Raw genomic sequence first — 23,043 nt, 5'->3', positions numbered from 1 at the left:
AGAACTTTCGACTGTCTCAATTTTGTTCTGATTATCAGTAGCTTATCTAGGATATGAACCCAATATTCCTGTGCTGCCAAAAGGACAATAATCTATACAAACTGATAGTTTCATAAGAGGTATCATAAGATTTCAGAGAAGAGGAATTACTAGCTAGGAAGAACAAAGTTGATTGTTGGTGGAGGAGGACATTGGAGCTGGATTTTCAAGTGTATCATAATTGGTGACTCCAATTGACTCTCCAATATGACCTCACATTGGTTATGAGGAGAGTCTTTTGCTGAAGAGTTTCCCCAGGGCAGCCTTCATGTCTCGGTTTCTCAGGCTGTAGATGAAAGGATTTAACATTGGGGTCACTGTCATATACATCACAGTTATCACTGCATCCTTTAGGCTGTAACTAGACAGAGGCCGGAAATACATGCCCATGACTGTCCCATAATACAGAGAAACAACTGTGAGGTGAGAACCACAGGTAGAGAAGGCTTTGAGCACACCCTTGGTGGATGGAACCCGTAAGACTGTGGAAAAGACATGAATATAGGAGATGATGATGCATAGTAATGGCACAGAGAAAACACCAGCCCCTACGTACATCACCTTCACATTAAAATGGATGTCAGAACAGGAGAGTTTGAGCAAAGGGATAGTGTCACAGTAGAAGTTAGCTACTTCCCTGTTCTCACAGAAAGACAGACTAGCTGTGAGCAGAGTGTGGGGGAGGGCATTGGCATTTCCCACCACCCAAGACCCAATAACTAGGAGGACACAAGTCCGTGGCCTTATAATTGTTGTGTAATGAAGTGGGCGGCTGATGGCCACAGCACGATCATATGCCATTGCAGCCAGCATATAGCTATCTGTGTTACCCAAGGCAATCATAAAATACAACTGTGTTAGGCATCCTCCAAAGGAGATAACTTTGCTGTGCAAGAGGTAGTTGGCCAGCATTTTAGGGATGGTTACAGAGGAGAAGAGGATGTCAACAAAGGAGAGATTGGCAAGGAAAAAATACATGGGGTTTTGAAGGCGAATGTCAGAGCGAATGGCCAAGATGATGAGCAGATTTCCAATCAGTGTGATAGGATAAATGAATAGGAAGAGGATGAAGAAGAAGTCTTCCTGGTCCTGCTGACCAGTAACTCCCAGGAGGATGAACTCCAGGGTAGAGGATTGGTTGTCTTCCCTCATGGCTCCTTTGTTAAGAAAGGGGGAGAAGAATCCAGAAATATTAGTGGAGTTACTGTAATGATCTTCCTTATCCATCAGTTTTGGTTCAAGTGACCAGCAATCTCTATGAAGCATTTACCTGAATCCAGAGATAGCCAACATTTTGGGCAATTATCCTTGTTGTTCAGTGGGCCTGATCAACAATTAGCCCCTGACACTCATGTCTAAGAAGTGAGCAATCTGTGAATCAAAGATGTCCATCCTCCTCCATCCCAGAACCATCCCTCAAACACCTAGGATTTAATCAATTAAGTTCTTTTTATATTACATGCGCTAGATACTTTGCTAGGCTTATGGAAAAAATATGCACAAAATACAATGTTTAATCCACTTATTCAACACGTAAGACATAGTCTTTGCTCTCAGGGACTTCACGGTGTAATGGAAAAGCCAAAAGTCACACGCTAATTTTATTACACTTGACAAAGAAAGGGGAGCATTTTGGAATCTTTGACAAAATAGGCCGGTGCAAAGCATGTGTTTTTATAAGGACAAGCCATGAATTTGGGAATTGTTCCAATGGCCAAACTAATAGTGATCCCAGAGCCCAGGAAGTAGCAGGTGTCTACACTGACACTGGATGATTGTAAGTCACCAGGATCACTGGGTTTATGTCCTAGCAAAAACAAGCCTAGTGAATTTCCTCCCCAAATATCCCCTTTTCTAAGAATTTGACCACCTCCTTTGGTAGGGTGTATCTCTTTGGAGAACTCCCTAATATTGATAATCACACAGCTTTTCTCTTCCCTTTCTTTCTTATTTCTTTTGTTGAGTGATCCAACTCCTTAGTCATTTCAACTAGTGCTTAGTAAACTCTCGGGTCTATATCTGTAGGCTTGACCTCTCTCTCCCATATTTCTGCATGCAGCTGTCTTGCCAACATGTCTGTCCAAACACTATACTCTGCACTCCAACCTAAGTAGTTTGCAAGCTCATTGGGAAAGGAAAACCATACTTTGTTTATTTTAATAACCCCAGAGAGACTGTTGTGGAAAATTGTGTGCACTCGATATCTCTTGGGTTAAATCGAGGTTTATATTTTGGGCTCCCCACATGTGCGAGGTTCAGAAGCACACTCACCCAGTGTATCCCTCACTTTTACATCTGATCTTGTTGATTGTTCATTTAAAATAATTCTTACATAACTCAACTTTTCTACTTATGGTTTTGGAACTCCAGCTTAGATCATCATCATTTTCTGCCTGAAATACTGTAATGCTCCCGTAACTGCTTGCATACAGAGTCTCTCCTCTTTGATTCACTTGCTTTCTGAGGCATACTAATGATGGCAGAGACTGCTAGCTGTCATCCAAATCCCTGTTGTTCTTTTCTTCCTGGACACACACTTAAATTACATTTCCTAGGCTCCCTTGCACTGAGGTGTGTTCATGTGACTGAGTTTTGGTCGATCCATCGTAATCCATGTTTTGCAGTTCTGGGCTTCCTCCAACTAGATGGAAATGGCCAGGAGGCTGACTGGGTTGGTGAAGTCACATGAGAGAATGAATCTGTGTTCCTAGTTCCCCATATCCAAGGATACCCACAGGGACTATTATGTAGGAGAGAAATAGACTTTATTCTGTTTAAACCAGTATATGTTTTGTGATCTATTTGTTATTGTAGTTCAGGATATCTTAAGTAATTCACTAATTTTTCTAAGGGGCACTCTACTCAAAAATTAATTCAATCTATATTTAATTCAACCACTAATTCTCAATGTCTCCTGTAGTGCCTGTGTGAATTATATGCTGGGCACAGGGATGCAGTTCTCATTATATTTTCTCCAAATATCATGTACTTAAAAAAAAAAATCTCTGTACCTAAAGGAATTTGGTTTTCTCTTTTGAAATGTCTTTCCCTATCTTCACACATAATATATAAGGGTTCAGAGGGTTCAATAAAGCTAAAGGGCTAAGAGAGTGTGAATAGTTCGTGTGGTCTGTAATGTTTCAGAGGTGGGGCTTTTGGCAACATGGAGGATTAAGCTAATGTTGACAAGTCCCCCCAGTTAAAACACAGAGATTCTAGATAACATTGAAAACTTTAAAAAAAAGCATGTAGCTAAACCTAAAGGAGAGAAATGGGAATACCTGGGTATGAGAAACAAGAAGAAAACTCAGAACTAGTGTTGTCAGCCGTAGTTGATAATGATCTTGAGAACTTGGGTTCTAGAGCCAAGGTTTGAGTCCTAATGTTGCTACTATGTCTCTGTGTGACTTTGGGCAATTCAATTCACCATTTTTTTGTCTGGTAAAATGACAAAAATAATTCTACTTACCTTTTGGAGGTTTTGTGAAGGTCAAAGGAAGTAATGCAGGTAGTACAGTTGCTGGCTATCTATCCTTGATTTGTTACTGTATAAAGACTCACTTCTCCAACATTCACAGCTCCTACTGAGGAGTCAGCTCAGATGCTGTCAAAGAGGGTTTTGGTCCTGTCGCCTTCCCTCCTGTTCCACAAATGGGACGTTCACAGCCAGCTGCTGTAGCACTTGTTAACGTTCCTCCTGGGGGGCAGGCATGCTGCAGAAAGGGCCATGAGTAGGCCTGGAGAGCAGGTCTCTCTGATCCTCTGGACCTGAGGTGAAGGAGCTAGGATGGGGATGGTTTGGAAAGAAGAGCCCTGACGTTCCTAATCATGGAGAGAAGGGGTGACTGTTCTAGATGGGGCCTGAAGATGAGGACTCTAGCTTCCCCTTCAGGAAGCAAAGTGGTCATAGAATAGAGAAAATTAGGAGTTATTTACCAGGTTATGACATCTCTGGAAACATGACTCCCTCAGGTCTTCATTATGGCCATAGTCAGAGTAATTGTTGAGACTTATTACACACTCCTACAGCTGTGCCCTGAGGAGACAATGATTCTCAAGAGTAGTCTTTCCCAGAGTTCTTTTCTGGAAGGCAGAATGGGCAAGAGGGTTTCCCAGAGAATGTGTCTCCAGGGTCCAAGCTCTGAGCTGACCTCTTCTAGCCACTTTGTTGGAATATGAGCCCCCATCCTCTGCTTCAGCAGAGGGTGCTGCTCCTTGGGTGCTGCAAAGACTGTGGTACAATTAAGCAAAAGAAATAATCAACAAAATGAAACAATGATGTGTATATATTGCAAACCAGATATTCGGTAAGGCGTTAATATCCAAAATACTTGCAAACCATATATTTGGCTTCCTTAAATGTTTGTTAAAATTCACCAGTGAAGCTCTCAGATCCAGGGATTTTCTTTGTTGGGCAATTTTTGATTACCGATGTAATCTCCTTACTAGTTATAGGTCTATTCAGATTGTTTCTTCATGATTTAGTCTTGGTAGGTGGTGTGTTTCTAGGAATTGTGCCTACAATTGTTTGTAATGCTCTTTCATTATCCTTTTTTATTTCTCTATGGAAATAATGTCCCCAGGTTCATTTCTGATTTTAGTAATTTGAGTCTTCTTTCTTTTTTCCTTAGTCCATCCAGCTAATTTTTTTTGTCAATTTGGCTGATCTTTTGGAGAACCAACTTTAAGTTTTATTGACCTTTTCTACCGTTTTTCTATGCTCCATTTGTCTTTCTCTACTCTAATCTTTATATTTCCCTTCTTCTGCTAGCTTTGGGTTTTAGTGTGTTCTTTTTCTAGTTCCTTAGGTTGTAAATTTAGGTTATTGATGTAAGCTCATTCCTATTTTTTAATGTAAGCAACTTTAGCTAAAAATTTCCCCTCTAGCACTGATTTTGCTGCATCCCATAAGTTTTGATATGTTATATTTTTACTTTCATTTGTCGACTATTTTGTAATTTTCCTTGTGATTTTTTCTTTGATCCATTGGTTATTTAAAAATGTGCTTTTATTTCCACAATTTTGTGAAATTTCCAGTTTTCTTTATGTGATTGATTACTATTTTTATCTCATTGCAATCAAGAAAGATAGTTTGCTTATTTATTTATTTATTTATTTATTATGTTATGTTAATCGCCATACATTACATCATTAGTTTTTTTACTTTTTAAAAATTTGATTATGTTATGTTAGTCACCATATAATACATAATTAGTTTTTTTAAATTATTATGTTATATCACCATACATTACATCATTAGTTTTTGAAGTATGTTCCATGATTCATTGTTTGTGTATGACACCTAGTGTTCCATGCAGTATGTGCCCTCTTTAATACCCATCGCCAGGCTAACACATCCCCCCATGCCCCTCCCCTCTAGAACACTCAGTTTGATTCTCAGGGTCCATAGTCTCTCATGGTTTGTCTCCACCTCCAATTTCCCCCCTTCATTTTTCCATTCCCGCTATCTTTTTTTTTTTATTAACATGTAATGTATTATTTCTTTCAGAAGACAGGTCTCTGATACAACAGTCTTACACAAATCACAGCGCTCACCATAGCACATACCCTCCCCAATGTCTATCACCCAGCCACCCCATCCCTCCCACCCCCACCACTCCAGCAACTCTCAGTTTCTTTCCTGAGATTAAGAATTCCTCATATCAATGGATAAAGAAGATGTGGTATATATACACAATGGAATATTATGCAGCCATCAAAAGGAATGAGATCTTGCCATTTGCAACGACGTGGATGGAACTGGAGGGTGTTATGCTGAGTGAAATAAGTCAATCAGAGAAAGACATGTATCACATGACCTCACTGATATGAGGAATTCTTAATCTCAGGAAAGAAACTGAGTGTTACTGGAGTGGTTGGGGGTGGGAGGGATGGGGTGGTTGGGTGATAGATATTGGGGAGGGTATGTGCTATGGTGAGTGCTGTGAATTGTGCAAGACTGTTGAATCACAGATCTGTACTTCTGAAACAAATAATGCAACATATTTTAAGAAAAAAGAAAAAGAAGAAGATAACAGGAGAGGAAGAAAAGGGGAGTATGTCAGAGGGGGAGACGAACCATGAGAGATGATGGACTCTGAAAAACAAACTGAGGGTTCTAGAGGGGAGGGGGGTAGGGGGATGGGTTAGCCTGGTGATGGGCATTGAGGAGGGCACGTTCTGCATGGAGCACTGGGTGTTATGAACAAACAATGAATCATGGAACACTGCACCAAGAACTAATGATGTAATATATGGTGATTAACATAACAATAAAAAAATTAAAAAAAAAAAAAAAGAATTCCTCATATCAGTGAGGTCATATGATACATGTCTTTCTCCGATTGACTAATTTCGATCAGCAGAATACCCTCCAGGTCCAATCATGTCATTGCAAATGGCAAGATTTCATTCATTTGATGATTGCATAATAGTCTATTTTATATATATATAAAGATATACCACAACTTTTTCTTTATCCATTCATCTGTCAATGGACATCTTGGCTCTTTCCATAGTTTGGCTATTATGGACATTGCTGCTATAAACATCGGGGTGCATGTACCCCTTCAGATCCCTACATACTTAGTAGTAGGGATCCCTACATCCCTAAATACCCAGTAGTGCAAATTCTTGGTTGTAGGGTAGCTCTATTTTCAAATTTTAAGGAACCTCCATACTGTTTTCCAGAGTGGTGGCACCAGCTTGCATTCCCACCAGCAGCATAAGAGGGTTCCCCTTTCTCCGCATCCCCGCCAACATCTGTTGTGGAACAACTATTATTCTTAAATCAGAGTTCCACGTCTTTCCAACACCCAATATTTCTCTCCTCTCTTATTGTTTTAAACTCCTTCTTTTTTCATTTTAAGTATTTATTTTAATTTCAGCTAATTTACATTATTGGTTTGTTTTAAAGATTTTTTTATTATTTATTCGACAGATAGAGATAGAACACAAGTAGGCAGAGTGGCAGGCAGAGGGAGAGGGAGAAGCAGGCTCTCCACTGAGCAGGGAGCCAGACGTGGGGCTCGATCCCAGGACCCCAGGATCATGACCTGAGCCGAAGACAGCCACTTAACCAACTGAGCCACCCAGGCGCCCCGACATTATTGTTTTAAACTCTTTTTTTATCTTCATCTGGAAGGACTTCTGAAGTCTGTTCTCCACATTACTAATTTTTTGTCTGTCAATTCTGCCTAAAAAGCCAATTAAAATCTTATTTTTTTGTACTTAATCATGTCTGTCTGCTGTTTCCATATCTGCTTCATTTTCATCTAAATTTGTTTCTGATTTATACTATATTTTTTATCTCTTAACATGAAAAAAATAATTTACAAAAATTTTGTTTCCTTTCTTACACTATGTGCATGTATAAGTTTTTCTTACAGTATGTTAGATATTGCTCTCTTTCTCTTACTCTGTAAATACATTTCATAAATCATTCCTTTACAAATTTTTTTTTTAATGAGAAGAGATTTACTCAAAGCTGGATTAGCCAACAGACAACTCAATTTAGCCTCTCTCACCATCCAGAGGTTTTTCCCTTTGTGGGGAGGAGACAATCAAAGATTCTTTTGTAAGTCAATGAAAGCTGTAGTCACTGTCCACAGTTAATATTTGCAAATATTTTAGTATCAAATATCATTTTCTTCATCGTTCTCTCCAATACCATTGCATAATCCCTTGCCTCTAATGGATTCCCAGTAATCAAAATATGGAAGTAGCGAGAGAATCTGGAAAGGAAGCCAACATCAAAATGTGATTACAGAAGAAATATTATCATGACATGTCATAGTATCCGAGTCTGGGGGTCCCAAGTCCTGGACACTGGAGCATGACCCTAACACAGGGCAGAAACAACAGATCATTGAATGGCGTGACTTGAAACATGTCTAGAGCAAAATGTGGTGAAACAGTGTTTATTAACATCTGTGGTAGGTGTGCACAGTCTGATGGAAGATTTTAGAGAGGTGTCCAACAACCACAGGAGTAGATCAGGAGTTAATAAAATAACAGTTAACACTGACTGGGACTCTTAACTATGTACTATCTGCTAGGCTCTCCTAAAGACACTTAAGATAGTAATTCATTTGATCCTCATAGAAACTTTATGAGGATAGTATTGTAGGGTAGGGTAGTATTAAGGTAGGGTAGTATTAGCAGTAATGGTACTCCTATTTTAAAGGTGAGAAAATATGTTGAATAACTGTCCGAGGTCAGTTACAGCCAGTAAGAGACAGAGCCTGGCTGGATACCTGGCCAGAGCTCAGTCTTCACCACAGCCCTCTAAGAAAGAAGTGACCTCTCTGTTACAGAGGGTGCTAAGTCATAGGATAAATGCCACTAAGCAGACCTATTATAAAGGTAACACATACATGAAGCAGACTAGATAAACACCTAAGTCCCATCCGTCTCTATGAATGCCATCAGCATGCGAGATAAAGTATAGCACCTGCAATAACTCCCCTCAAGTCAAATCCTAGAGGAAAGAGGAAATAGAATTCTTTTTCCTTGCACACGTAACACCACAAAGTTTTCAGAGTAGCCTGGAAGAATGACCAGGAAGAATGACCAGCTGTAGCACAGTCCTTGTATCCCAAGGGGTGATTCCAAGTTTGTGTTGAACTGCAGAGGGGCCCACATTTCAACAAAAAGGATAGAATGAGTCAGCCCAGGGCTCGGGCCACAGAGACACATTCTGCCTGATACCGTCTTACGTATCCTTCCTCTAGAAGAGAACTGTGGGAAAGATTACCCTTGAGAGTCCCTGTGTCCCCTCAGGAGACCAGTATAGGAGTGTGCCAACAGGTCTCAACGATTCTTCAGATTTGGGCCTGAATGAACACCTTGGGGAGTCATTTTTCAAAACATTATAACCTGGTGAATATTCACAATTTTCTTGATGCTATAATATACCTTCTTCCTTGAAGGAGAAACCGGAGTCCTCATCTTCAGGTTCCATCCAGGACAGCTCCCGAAGCCTCTTTGTCCACACGTGGGAAGCTGGCGGCTCCTCTTTACAAGAGAGCCCAGCCTTTCTCCACCCCAGGAACAGAAGATTCACAACCCAGCTTACCTGCCCCCCAAAATGAATGTTAACAAACACTAGACGTTGGCTGTAAACTCCCCATTTGTGGAAGAGGAGTGAACGCCACAAGCTCAAGACCCTTTCTGACAGCATTTGAGCTGTCTCCCCGGTGGAGAGCCCAACTCCTGTAAATGTTGAAGAGTCTTTATGACAGCAACATCAAAGGATGCAGAGCCAACAACTGCACTACCTGTGTTATCTCCTCTGACACTCACAAAACCCCTAGAGGTAAGGAGAATGATTTTGTCATTTTATCAGATGAAAAAATGGTGAATTGAATTGCCTAAAGTCACACAGAGAGGTAGGACTCACACCTCAGCTCTGGAATTAGACTCTCAAGATTTAGTGGACAAAAGGGAGAAAGTTGGGGCAGGGCTAGGCAGGATACCCTCCCCTTCTGACAGTGGTTACTTATGGGCTCTTGTCCATGAAAACAGGATCAGGAAGAAGTGTTTCTGTTGGTTTTGTCAGGTCTGAGCCTTTTGTGACTCCTGAAAGTGTGTGTGTGTGTGTGTGTGTGTGTGTGTGTGTGTGTGTGTGTGTGTGTGTGTGTGTGTGGACTTGCAGGAGCTCATTGCCTCATGGAGGACCTACAGAGCCACCTTGGGCTCCCACACTCAAGGGCGTTGGCTAAGACGTCCCTTCAGAAAATTACATTACTTCATTGTCAAAGCACCGGTGGCTTGAACTAACAGGGATACTCAAAGCACTCAGAGGACTTTTGTTGGCCTTGTCTGTTACCACTGATGCCAGGGGGAGGCATTTTGTCTCGTGTATCCTGAAAGACTGTCCTCGGCACCATCATATGCTGGAATTCTCAGAGCGCAAACACTTCCCAGGAAGAGTAGTTAGTGACCGGCATTGCCTGGAAACCTGGGAACTCAAGGCTGTCTTTCCAGGGCACTCAAGGCTGTCACGGCCTCTGGCATTCATGTTGATGCATGTCCTGCTTCTCTTCTGGGGAGGGTAAGATACTGTCTGTCACCTCTTCCTCCTGGGCTTTTGCAAGTATCATCTCTCCCCATGATCACCTCCAACATCTTGCTCTGTGCTTCTACATCCTCAGTCCTTGACTGCTCAGCAACCCTCTCCTTGGGTTCTCTGTTTCTCTAGTTCCTGCAGTGATTATACCAATCTTCTCCTTTTCTGGTGCTGCCTTTCTTCCATTCCTTCACTTTCTAATTTTATCTCCTTGTGGTTGTCTCTGTACCAGATGGTCATTCCAAACTGTTGCCCTATTGATCAGTCACTTTATTTATATGTCCAAATATCTGTATTTATATGAAACAAAAGGTGCATATGCCTATTATTACAAAGAGTTAGTGCAACCTATACCCACTATGCTAATCTTACCTCCCAATGAATATAGAACAAAGTGTTTGCATTAATTCAAAATCCTCCAGGTATGAACCCAAGCAACTTTTCCAGGCTGTTTTCCTGCTTTAATCTGGTGCTCCTAATAAAGATATATAACTCATTTGCCCTGAAGTATTCCTCAAATGTATAAGTATTTTGTCTTTGAAATTTTCTCCATGATAAGGAAATTGGACTTTATCTGTTAGGTGATGCTAAATAGTGAGTTATTTGAAGACATGTGTACAATCACATTTTTATATTATAAATATAACTTGGGGTCCAGTAAGCAGACGTGTCTATAAAGAAGCCTGCCTGAGAAAGGAATAACGTAGATAAGAAATGGCATGGGAGCTAGAAAGAGTTACAAGATTGAGGAACATTCACTAAATAGACTGTGTTATGCCTAATGGTTAATGAGAAACAGCTGGTGGTGAGGGAAATCCTGCAGAGAGCAAATACTGCAGCTGAAAGAATGGTGGAGCAATATAGTTGAGGAAACAGAAGAGAATAAGAATGAGAGTATATGGGTTTCATGGACACTTTTCTTCCGAGTCTTTGAGGCAAATGAAAAGGATGGGAGTAGGTGTATGGAAGTGATGTCCAGGGCAAATATGAAGAAATATTATCTCTCTAACCCCAGAGATGACTGCTGCTCAACATTGGGTAATATATTCCCATTCAGAATGTATGTACTTTACCGGCGCATGCATGTATTATTTTATGTGCTAAAATTTACACATATGGTGTGATATACCAAGTATCTTATGGAAACTTGTTTTTTTCCCATCACATTGTGGTTTTTAAAAATTGTTCCATGCAGGGCACCTGGTTGGCTCAGTTGGATAGTCATCCAACTCTTGATTTCAGCTGAGGTCATGATCTCAGGGTTGTGGGATCAAGCCCAGGGTCAGTCTCCACACTCCGTGTTTGTCCCTCTCCTTCTGCTCCTCTCCTCTGTGCACTCACTCTCTCTCTCTCTCCATCTCTAAACTAAATTAATTTTAAAAAAAGAAATGTCATTTTAATAAAAAAAATTGATCCATGAGAATACATTTTGTTCAGCTGTTGAACAATATTAATAAACAAATCTTGTAGGGGCACCTGGGTGGCTCAGTTGGTTAAGTGTCTGCCTTCAGCTCAGGTCATGATCTCAGGGTCCTAGGATGAGTCCTGCATCAGGCTCCCTGCTCAGCATGGAGTCTGCTTCTTCCTCTGTCCCTCCCCCAACTCGCCCTCTCTGTCTCTCTCTCAGATAAATAAAATAAAAACTTTAAAGAAAAAAAAAGCAAACGTTTTATATAACTTATCCATTACTAATTTTTCTGCATGACAATATACAAATATATTCTTGAACACATAATCCTCCAGGATCTAATCAAGAATTGGAAGTGCTAGTCAACTAGAGGTGAAAGAGTTATCAGCTGTCCTAGATATGGGATAACTGTTCTCCAAATGATAAAATGAATTTTTCTTTCCTAACCATTGGAATTGTCAGACTTTAGGGTTGTTCCACGACAAAGGATGGTAATTGAATTTTCTGTATAGGAATCTTCTGTATTCTGAACACTAATCCCTTATTGATGTGTGTGCCGCATATACCTCTTCCAGTCCATGACTTATCTTTCTTTGTTCGTTATGGCATCTGTTTCATACAAATGTTTTAAGTTTAAGATTGTCAAATTTTACATGTTCTCTCATATGTTGAACAATTTGTGCTGGATTAAGAAATCAATTCCTACACTGATATCATAAACATATTCTTTCTAAAGTTGGTGAAGTTTTGCTTTCCACAATCAATCCACTAGGACTCATTTTCCATGTTATTTGTTATGTACCACATCCAGTTTTCCCAGCTCTTTACCAACAGTCAGCACAACCACTCCCTGCCTGATTCTGAACCAACCATGTCATCTACCGATTGCTAAGAAATACTTGGTCTGTTTCTAGGCTTTCTGATCTGTTACATAGATTTATTTGTCAGTACCTATGCCAGAATTAATCCACTACATGAAGTACCAGGGGTGGGATGTCCAGGTGGCTCAGTCGGTTAAGCATCTGACTCTTGGTTTCAGCTCAGGTCATGATCTCATGGGTAGTGAGATTGAGCCCTGTGCCAGACTCCACGCTCAATGGGGAGTCTGCTGGAAGACTCACGCCCTCTTCCCCTTTGCCCACTCTCTCAAAAATAAATAAATCTTTGAAGTACCAGGGGAAGTAATTTTCATACCTATAGGGCATTCCTCTTTCCTTATGCTTTTCCTCCAATTGTCTCAGATTTTCTTTGTTCTTTGTTCTCCTGCATGAATTGTTGGGTCATTTTACCAAGGTCCAGTGTTAAAAGAAATCTGTGGTGTCTTGACAGGAATTGCAACAAATCATAGATTTATGGAACAGAACTGATATACCAGAAACATTGAGTCTCCATAAACATTGCTTATGTCTACATTTTTTATGATATTCCTCTTTTCTTTCAGCAAAGTTTTATAATTTTTGAATCCCAACTTGGACTTCATTTGTTAGAATTATTTCTAGATTCCTTAAATTTTCTGTTCATATTGGGAATAGGAATCTTTTAAAATTAATATTTTGCAATGTATTTTTAAAGTATACCAAAAGAATTGATTTTTCAACATTGACTTATATCAAATAAATTTTCTGAAACTTCGTAGTTTGTATAGGGAGTCTCTCGTGGATTTCTTCTGTAGACAATCATATTTTCTGTGAATTCTTTCGATTTTATTCTTTCTCTTCCAATTCTTATATGGCAATAATTTCCTCTAGTGTTCTCTTCACAAAGAGGACCACACTTCAAGTTTATGCTGAAAGCTCAATATAAATTCCCTGCTGTATATGGATAAGTGGTCACATCTCCAAGGGTACCACAGCATCAGCTCTGGCCCACAACTCCCTCCTGCTCTGAGTCCTTTTACTTTCTTTGCCTCTGTAATACCATTTCTTTCTTTTAAATTTGGCTATGTGTTTTTTTCTTTTCCTTTAATAATTAGCCTATGTGTTTTAATAGGGATGTGACCTATCAACATCAGTTAAGTCTGTCATGTTGCCAACACAGTGTGTCTGTAATACTATACTTCTCTAGCATTTCAGGTAACCATAGTTTCTGAGCCATCTCATTTATTGAATGCTCCCAATGCTGAAATAACATGATTCTGTGTACACCAGAGTAAAGGGCATTTAAGGGAAAAAAAATCAAATTCATTTAAGTGCAGAGATGAAAAAGAATACCATTTTTAGGGGAAGATAATTTTACCTACTTCCCCTTGCCTGCCATATTCAGTGGGTACTACAGGAGACACTGTGAATTGGTAATTAAATTAATTACAATTAATTACAGATAGATTTAATTATTGAGTCAAAATCTCTTTAGAAAACCTAATGAATTACTGGGGCACCTGGGTGGCTCAATCAGTTAAGCATCTGCCCTTGGCTCAGGTCATGATCTCAGGGTCCTGGGATTGAGCCCACTGTCTGGCTCCCTGCTCAGCGGGGAGTCTGCTTCTCCCTCTTCCTCTGCCCCTCCCCACCCCTGCTCGTGCTCATGTACACACACACACACTCTCTCTCTCTCTCTCTCTCTGTCTCTCTGTCTCAAATAAATAAATAAAATCTTTTTTAAAAACCAGAAAACTTAGTGAATTACTTAGTATATCCTGGGCTACAGTAACAAATGCATGTAAAATATGTAACAGTTTAAACAGAATAAATTTCTCTCTATTATATTGTGGTGCTAGTGGGTGTGCTTGGTGGTGAGTGGCTTTCCTGAATGAAGAGTACTGGAGACACAGGCTCATTCCACCATGTGATTCCACCATCCCCTTCAGCCTCCTGGCCATTTGCATTCAGCTGGCCCAAGGAGACAGAGAATTTGGAGGAAGAGCAGAACTGGAACGTATGGATTGGCTAGAACTCAGACACATGCCACACTTCAGTGCAAGGGAGGCTGGGATATGTAATCTAGGTCAGTGCCCAGGAAGAAGAGAACAAAGTGGATTTGGGTAATATTCTAGCAGTCTCTGACACACTTAGTATGCCTCAGAGTCTAGATGGATGAAAGGAGGGAAACTTCTTCAGTCAAGAAACAATTAAGGGAGCACTACAATATTTCAGGAAGGAATTGATGGTGGTCAAAGCGAAAGCACTGAAACAATAAGTAGAAAACATATGTATGAATTATTTAAAATGAAGAATCAACAAGATCAGATGTAGAGGTGAGGGGTAACCTAAGTGACAATGACTGGTAGCATCCTCCTTGTGAGAAGCCATGAAACAAACCAGGTTATATTCAAACTATTGAGTACAAATGTATTGGTGCATAAAATAATATTCCAAATAATCTCTGTAAGGGAGATTAAAAATAAACAAGATACGTTTCTCTTTCTCATTTTGTTGTCTACTCAGGAAAGATGTGCAGAGGATGAGGTTCAGTTTCACATGTTGGCGGGATGACTATTCATGGAAATGAGAAGAAAAGATCTAGTCTACACATAGAGACCTAGAGTCTACTAAGCAGGAGATGAATCCACAGGGGAATTGTATGAGTCACCAGGGGAAACAATTTAAAAAAGGTAAGAGAAGGTCAAAGAGAAAAAATATTATAATTCCATAAATTTAAGGGTTTGGAATAAAGATGAAACCTATTGAACGAAGTAGTGAATGTCTACTTTCAAAACTGGATACCTGGAGAGTAAACACCCAGTTCTTCTTTTGCTACAACCTAAGCCCAGTAGTCTTAAGATTTACAATATTCCATGCCAGTTCAGACAGACACTAGTTACCTCCTGGCTCTGGGTTCATTCTCAGTCTGGTCAGTGGAAAAATTTCTGATTGTTCATGGTGCTCTTGTACTAACCACTCCTTCCACTGGAGAGGTTTTTTCAAAGACTCCAAAACACTGTCCTTTCATTTTCATGTGTAATACAATTAGCATGCAATACTGTCATCTCTATTAAGTTATAAGGTGCTACAGAGCAGAGACTACATCATATATGACTAAATGGATAAATAAATTGTTTTTCACATATTTATAATTTTTCCACAAAGCCTAACAAAGTTTCTAGCACATGGAAATTAGGTACACTGACAAACAGGGATTTCTTCTGCAATTTATTGGATTTAGCACACCTATGTAGAGACACAACAACCACAGGGGTCAAAGTGATGGCTTAGGAAGACCATTACACACAGTAACTTTAGTCATAATTCTGGATTCCTCTCCTCTTTCTGCTGAAGGATCCATGAGAGGATGAGAGGAGACAACGAATCCTTTAACCTTGGTTTCATTCTCCTGGGAGTCAGTGGTCAGCAGCAACAGGAAGACTTCTTCTTCGTCCTCTTCCTGTTCATTTACCCCATCACATTGATTGGAAATCTGCTCATCATCTTGGCCATTCGCTCTGACATTCGCCTTCACAACCCCATGTATTTTTTCCTTGCCAATCTCTCCTTTGTTGACATCCTCTTCTCCTCTGTAACCATCCCTAAAATGCTAGTCAACCATGTCTTCAGCAGCAAAGCCATCTCCTTTGGGGGATGCTTAACACAGATGTATTTCATGATTGGCATGGCTAACACAGATAGCTACATGCTGGCTGCGATGGCATTTGATCGTGCTGTGGCCATCAGCCGCCCACTTCATTACACAACAATTATGAGCCCACGGACTTGTGTCCTCCTGGTTGTTGTGCCTTGGGTGGTGGGAAATGCCAATGCCCTCCCCCACACTCTGCTCACAGCTAGTCTGTCCTTCTGTGGCAACAAGGAAGTAGCCAACTTCTACTGTGACATTACCTCTTTACTCAAGCTGTCCTGTTCTGACACCTACTTTAATGTGAAGATGATGTACCTAGGCGTTGGTGTTTTCTCTGTGCCATTACTATGCATCATCATCTCCTATGTCCGGGTCTTTTCCACAGTCTTACAGGTTCCATCCACCAAGGGTGTGCTCAAAGCCTTCTCTACCTGTGGTTCTCACCTCACAGTTGTTTCTCTGTATTATGGGACAGTCATGGGCATGTATTTCCGCCCTCTAACTAGTTACAGCCTGAAGGATGCAATGATAACTGTGATGTACATCGCAGTGACCCCAATGTTAAATCCTTTCATCTACAGTCTGAGAAACCGAGACATGAAGGCTGCTCTGGGGAAACTCTTCAGCAAAAGACTCTCCTCAAAACCAATTTGAGGTCATACTAGAGAGTCAATTGGAGTCACCAATTAGGATGCACTTGAAAATTCAGCCCCAATGTCCTCCCTCTCCAAGAAGCCAACTTTTTCTCCCAGGGCAAGGCCACTCTGTCTGAAGCTTCCATTTAATCTCATCAGGTTCCAAAGTAGGAGTGGTGTCAGCAATATGTAGCTTCACCATTTCAGACATCAGATATAATTGAGTAAGAATCAATATTATCTTTTAATATCACTTTTTGTTAGGAGTCTCTTTCTAGGTTTTTATGTAATATTGAATTACCTCATTACATAATTCATTTATTCATTCTCATAACCTCGCCTTCATTCCACCTTCTCTCCTTCTTTACCCTAACACTTCCACCTTTGGAAGGGGCATTAAGTTTAGCCTCTGTACTGGTCCATCTTGTAGGCAGCAATTCCAGTCTAACAAGTCCCTCCCCATCTGTCCACTTTATTCAGATAAGGCAAGGTTACCTAAATACAGATCTAGTGTGCTATCCTGACCACTAGGCAACCAACGTCGCCTTTGATACTGGATCAAAGTATAATCCACCCTATCATGCCCTCAGGAGTTCTGGAGACTTAAATTAAGATTAAAAACATAGTTACAGTTTCTTGCCCAGGAATCATCCCTGCATCCAGCCCTTGTAATTGTAGCCCTGGTTCTGTAACCACTGCATCAAGTAGGGTGAAAAAGTCAAGGTAATGTGGGAAGAAAGAAAAAAACAATCATTAGACCAGTAGCAAACACTGGACTGTCATAGAACATCCTTCCTCACCACCTGTTCCCCACATCCACCAGAAAAAAATGGTGGGGACACTCCTTGAGCCCTACTCATGTTCATGTTGAGTGCGAGCACACACAAGTGAAGCCATCCCTTCATACATTATCTCCATCCATTTCAGACAACCAATGTTTTATTTTTTTATTTCTTTAAAAAATTTTTTTATTAACATATACAGTATTATTTGTTTCAGGGGTACAGGTGTGTGATTCATCAGTCTTACACAATTCACAGCACTCACCATAGTACATACCCGCCCCAACATCCATCACCCAGCCAACCCATCCCTTCCAACCCCCTTCCACTCCAGCAACCCTCAGTTTGTTTCCTGAGATTAAGAGTCTCTTATGGTTTGTCTCCCTCTCTGGTTTTGTCTTGTTTCATTTTTCCCTCCCTTCCCCTATGATCTTCTGTCTTTTTTCTCAAAATCCTCATATCAGTGAGATCATATGATACTTTTCTTTCTCTGATTGACTTATTTGTTTAGCATAGTACCCTCTAGTTCCATCCACAGCATTGCAAATGACAAGATTTCATTTTTTTGATGGCTGCATAATATTCCATTGTATATATATACCACTTCTTCTTTATCCATTCATCTGTCGAAAGACATCTAGGCTCTTTCCATAATTTGGCTATTGTGGACATTGCTGCTATAAATATTGGGGTGGAGGTGCCCCTTTTGATTACTACATTTGTATCTTTGGGGTAAATACCCAGTAGTGCAATTGCTGGGTTGTAGGGTAGCTCTATTTTCAACTTTTTGAGGAACCTCCATACTGTTTTCCAGAGTGGCTGCACCAGCTTGCATTCCCACCAACAGTGTAGGAGGGTTCCCCTCTCTCCACATCCCCGCCAACATCTTCAGACAACCAATGTTTTAATTGCCAGTTCTAATTCTCTATCAACTAGTACTCTAAGGAGGATATCTCTCCGCCTATTGTTGGACATTATGGGCTGTAAAATGTGCTACTTGCTATGAAGAAATGATGGACAGCCACCCAAAATGGTGCAATGGCTTCTGTTCTGGTTCTTTTACAGCACTCTGAGCTTTTGCATCTACCACCGGGTAAGGAAAGCCTGGTCCAGAATATCTACTCCTGTTAGGACCCAACAGATGGCCCCCAGGGCTACTGACATCAGGCTCACTTACCAGCCACAGGGAATATGTTGTGGAGGCATCTGTAGTCTCTGTCTCTTCCTAGCAGAAAGAACAGCTCTTATTGGCATTTTGTGCCTCACAAAGTGCAAGAGAAATATGTCTACATTCAGGCCACCTCTACATTATTGCAGGACTCTATGTCTACTCATTTCATAGACCCAGGTGGCCACCTCAAGTGAGCACTTCAGGATATCGACTTGCCCATTCCAATCTCTTTCCAAACTTGGAAGTGAGTTCTTCTGATGGGCTTTCAACACGTCCTACTTTAATGCATTCCTTAAATTCCCACTGTGATTACTTTAGTGCTGTGCCTGATATGAAGATCCTTTTAATAGGACAGTTTTCCATTGTCTTTCTGTTGGGCCATATATCTAGGCAATTGGCCACTGCCCATGAGTCAGTAAAAGCCTAAACATAGGGGCTTTTACCACTGTGCAATCAGTGTCATATTCTGAACCTACAGCTATCACAAATATTTAACCTTTAGCTATATGTGGCTGTAGAACTCTTGAAATGTGCTAGGCTAAATTGAAATGTGTTGTGAATGTAAATTACACTCTGGATTTTGATGATGATAAAATATCAATAGTATTTTAAAAATATTGATTGCATGTTGAAATGACAATAATTTGGACATATTGGGTTAGATTAAATATATTATCAAAATTATTTTCATATGTTTCTTTTTCCTTTTTTCCCCAGCATTATTGCTCATCTATTCATAAAACCAACCCTCCTTTCACTGGTCTTCTATTGTTTTTTGGTCTGAATCTCATTTATTTCTGCTCTGATCTTTGTTGTTTCCTTCCTTCTGATAACTATAGGTTTAGTATATTCCTCTTTTTTGTTCCATGAGGTATAAAATTAGATTGTTTACTTGAGATTTTTATTTTCTCTTAATGTTTTATTGCTATAAACTTCTCTCTACAAGTGCTTTTCCAGCATCCCACAGGTTTTGGTATTTTGTGTTTACATATCCACTCATTTCCAATATTTTTTAAAATAATTTTTATTATGTTAATCACCATACATTACATCATTAGTTTTTGATGTAGTGTTCCATGATTCATTGTTTGAGCATAACACCCAGTGATCCACACAGAATGTGCCCTCTTTAATACCCATCACCAGGCTAAACCATCCCCCCATGCCTTTCCCCTCTAGAACCCTGTTTGTTTTTCAGAGTCCATCGTCTCTCATGGTTCCTCTCCCCCTCTGACTTACTCCCCTTCATTCTTCCCCTCCTGCCATCTTCTTTTTTTTTTTGGTTCTTAACATATATTGCATTATTTGTTTCAGAAGTACCGATCCGTGATTCATCAGTCTTGTACAATTCACAGTACTCACCATAGCACATACCTTCCCCAGTATCTATCACCCAGCCACCCAATCCCTCCCACCCCTCACCACTCCAGCAACCCTCAGTTTGTTTCTTGAGATTAGGAATTCCTCATATCAGTGAGGTCATATGATACATTGCCTTTCTATCATTGACTTATTTCACTCAGCATAACACCCTCCAGTTCCATCCACGTCGTTGCAAATGGCAAGATCTCATTCCTTTTGATGGCTGCATAATATTCCATTGTGTATATATACCACCTCTTCTTTATCCATTCATCTATCGATGGACATCATGGCTCTTTCCACAGTTTGGCTATTGTGGACATTGCTGCTAAAAACATTGGGGTGCACGTACCCCTTAGATCCCTACATTTGTATCTTTGAGGTAAATACACAGTAGTGCAATTGCTGGATCATATGGTAGCTCTATTTTCAACTGTTTGGGGAACCTCCATACTGTTTTCCAGAGGGGTTGCACCAGCTTGCATTCCAACCAACAGTGTAGGAGCGTTCCCCTTTCTCCACATCCCCGCCAACATCTGTCGTTACCTGACTTGTTAATTTTAGCCATTGTGACGGGTGTGAGGTGGTATCTCATTGAGGTTTCGATTTGGATTTCCCTGATGCCGAGCGATGTTGAGCACTTTTTCATGTGTCTGGTGGCCATTTGGATGTCTTCTTTGGAAAAATGTCTGTTCATGTCTTCTGCCCATTTCTTGATTGGATCATTTGTTCTTTGGGTGTTGAGTTTGATAAGTTCTTTATAGATTTTGGATACTAGTCCTTTATCTGATATGTCATTTGCAAATATTTTCTCCCATTCTGTCGGTTGTCTTTTGGTTTTGTGGACTGTTTCTTTTGCTGTGCAAAAGCTTTTTATCTTGATGAAATCCCAAGACTTCATTTTTGCCCTGGCTTCCCTTACCTTTGGCGATGTTTCTAGGAAGAAGTTGCTGTGGCTGAGGTTGAAGAGGTTGCTGCCTGTGTTCTCCTTTAGGATTGATGGACTCCTGGCTCACGTTTAGGTCTTTCAACCATTTGGAGTCTATTTTTGTGTGTGGTGTAAGGAAATGGTCCGGTTTCATTCTTCTGCATGTGGCTGTCCAATTTTCCCAACACCATTTGTTGAAGAGACTGTCTTTTTTCCATTGGACATTCTTTCCTGCTTTGTCAAAGATGAGTTGACCATAGAGTTGAGGGTCCATTTCTGGGCTCTCTATTCTATTCCATTGATCTATGTGTCTGTTTTTGTGCCAGTACCATATTGTCTTGATGATGACAGCTTTGTAATAGAGCCGTAAGTCCGGAATTGTGATGCCGCCAGCTTTGCTTTTCTTTTTCAATATTCCTCTGGCTATTCGGGGTCTCTTCTGGTTCCATACAAATTTTAGGATGATTTGCTCCATTTCTTTGAAAAAAGTGGATGGTATTTTGATGGGGATTGCATTGAATGTGTAGATTGCTCTAGGTAGCACTGACATCTTCACAATGTTTGTTCTTCCAATCCATGAGCATGAAACGTTTTTCCATTTCTTTGTGTCTTCTTCAATTTCTTTCCTGAGTGTTTTATAGTTTTCTGAGTACAGATCCTTTGCCTCTTTGGTGAAATTTATTCCTAGGTATCTAATGGTTTTGGGTGCAATTGTAAATGGGATCGACTCCTTGATTTGTCTCTCTTCTGTCTTGTTGTTGGTGTATAGGAATGCCACTGATTTCTGAGCATTGATTTTATATCCTGCTATATGGCTGAATTCCTGGATGAGTTCTAGCAGTTTTGGGGTGGAGTCTTTTGGGTTTTCCACATACAGAATCATATCATCTGCAAAGAGTGAGAGTTTGATTTCCTCTTTGCCGATTTGGATGCCTTTGATTTCTTTTTGTTGTCTCATTGCTGTGGCTAGGACTTCTAATACTATGTTGAAGAGCAGTGATGAGAGTGGACATCCCTGCCACGTTCCTGACCTTAGGGGAAAAGCTGAGAGCTTTTCCCCATTGAGAATGATATTTGCTGTAGGTTTTTCATAGATGGCTTTTAAGATATTGAGGTATGTACCCTCTATCCCTATACTCTGAAGAGTTTTGATCAAGAAAGGATGCTGTACTTTGTCAAATGCTTTTTCTGCATCTATTGAGAGGATCCTATCATTCTTGTTCTTTCTTTTGTTAATGTATTGTATCACGTTGATTGATTTGCTGATGTTGAACCAAACTTGCAGCCCAGGGATCAATCCCACTTGGTCATGGTGAATAATCCTTTTAATGTAAGGTTGGTTCCTCTTGGGTAGTATTTTGGTGAGAATTTTTGCATCCATGTTCATCAAGGATATTGGTCTGTAATTCTCCTTTTTGATGGGGTCTTTGTCTCGTTTTGGGATCAAGGTAATGCTGGCCTCATAAAATGAGTTTCGAAGTTTTCCTTCCATTTCTATTTTTTCAAACAGTTTCAGGAGCACAGGTATTAATTCTTCTTTAAATGTCTGATAGAATTCCCCTGGGAAGCCATCTGGCCCTGGGCTTTTGTTTGTTGGGAGATTTTTGTTGACTGCTTCAATTTCCTTAGTGGTTATAGGTCTGTTCAGGTGTTCTATTTCTTCCTGGTTCAGTTTTGGTAGTTGATACATCTCAAGGAATGCACCCATTTCTTCCAGGTTATCTAATTTGCTGGCATAGAGTTGCTCATAATATGTTCTTAGAATTGTTTGTACGTCTTTGGTGTTGGGTGCGGTCTCTCCTCTTTCATTCATGATTTTGTTGATTTGGGTCATTTTTTTTCTTTTTGATCAGTCTGGCCAGGGGTTTATCAATCTTGTTAATTCTTTCAAAGAACCAGCTCTTAGTTTCGTGGATCTGTTCTACTGTTCTTTTGGCTTCTATTTCATTGATTTCTGCTCTGATCGTTATGATTTCTCTTCTCCTGCTGGATTTAGGCCTTATTTGCTGTTCTTTCTCCAGCTCCTTTAGGTGTAGGATTAGACTGTGTATTTGAGAACTTTCTTGTTTCTTGAGAAAGGCTTGTATTGCCATATACTTTCCTCTCAGGACTGCCTTTGCTGTATCCCAAAGATTTT

General features: G+C 40.2%; 2 protein-coding genes across 2 annotated transcripts; one reads left to right on the top strand and one right to left on the bottom strand.

Moving 5' to 3' along the window:
• Nucleotides 1-261: 261 nt before the first annotated feature.
• On the bottom strand, nucleotides 262-1,305 carry LOC113908049 (olfactory receptor 1A1-like). Its single transcript, XM_027567946.2, has one exon. It carries the CDS (start codon nucleotides 1,303-1,305, stop codon nucleotides 262-264), a length of 1,044 nt encoding a protein of 347 aa, XP_027423747.1.
• Nucleotides 1,306-15,658: 14,353 nt separating this feature from the next.
• LOC113908053 (olfactory receptor 1A1-like) lies at nucleotides 15,659-16,682 on the top strand. The gene has a single exon (XM_027567962.1). The coding sequence runs from the start codon at nucleotides 15,744-15,746 to the stop codon at nucleotides 16,680-16,682; it is 939 nt and encodes a 312-aa protein (XP_027423763.1). The 5' UTR covers nucleotides 15,659-15,743.
• Nucleotides 16,683-23,043: the final 6,361 nt, after the last annotated feature.

This window comes from Zalophus californianus, chromosome 16, assembly GCF_009762305.2.
Source record: "Zalophus californianus isolate mZalCal1 chromosome 16, mZalCal1.pri.v2, whole genome shotgun sequence".
Taxonomy (NCBI): domain Eukaryota; kingdom Metazoa; phylum Chordata; class Mammalia; order Carnivora; family Otariidae; genus Zalophus; species Zalophus californianus.
This window is presented reverse-complemented; position numbering and strand designations above follow the sequence as displayed.

Coding starts and splice junctions, on each gene's coding strand:
- LOC113908049 (XM_027567946.2), bottom strand. CDS start 1,305: ATGCTTCATAGAGATTGCTGGTCACTTGAACCAAAACTGATGGATAAG.
- LOC113908053 (XM_027567962.1), top strand. CDS start 15,744: ATGAGAGGAGACAACGAATCCTTTAACCTTGGTTTCATTCTCCTGGGA.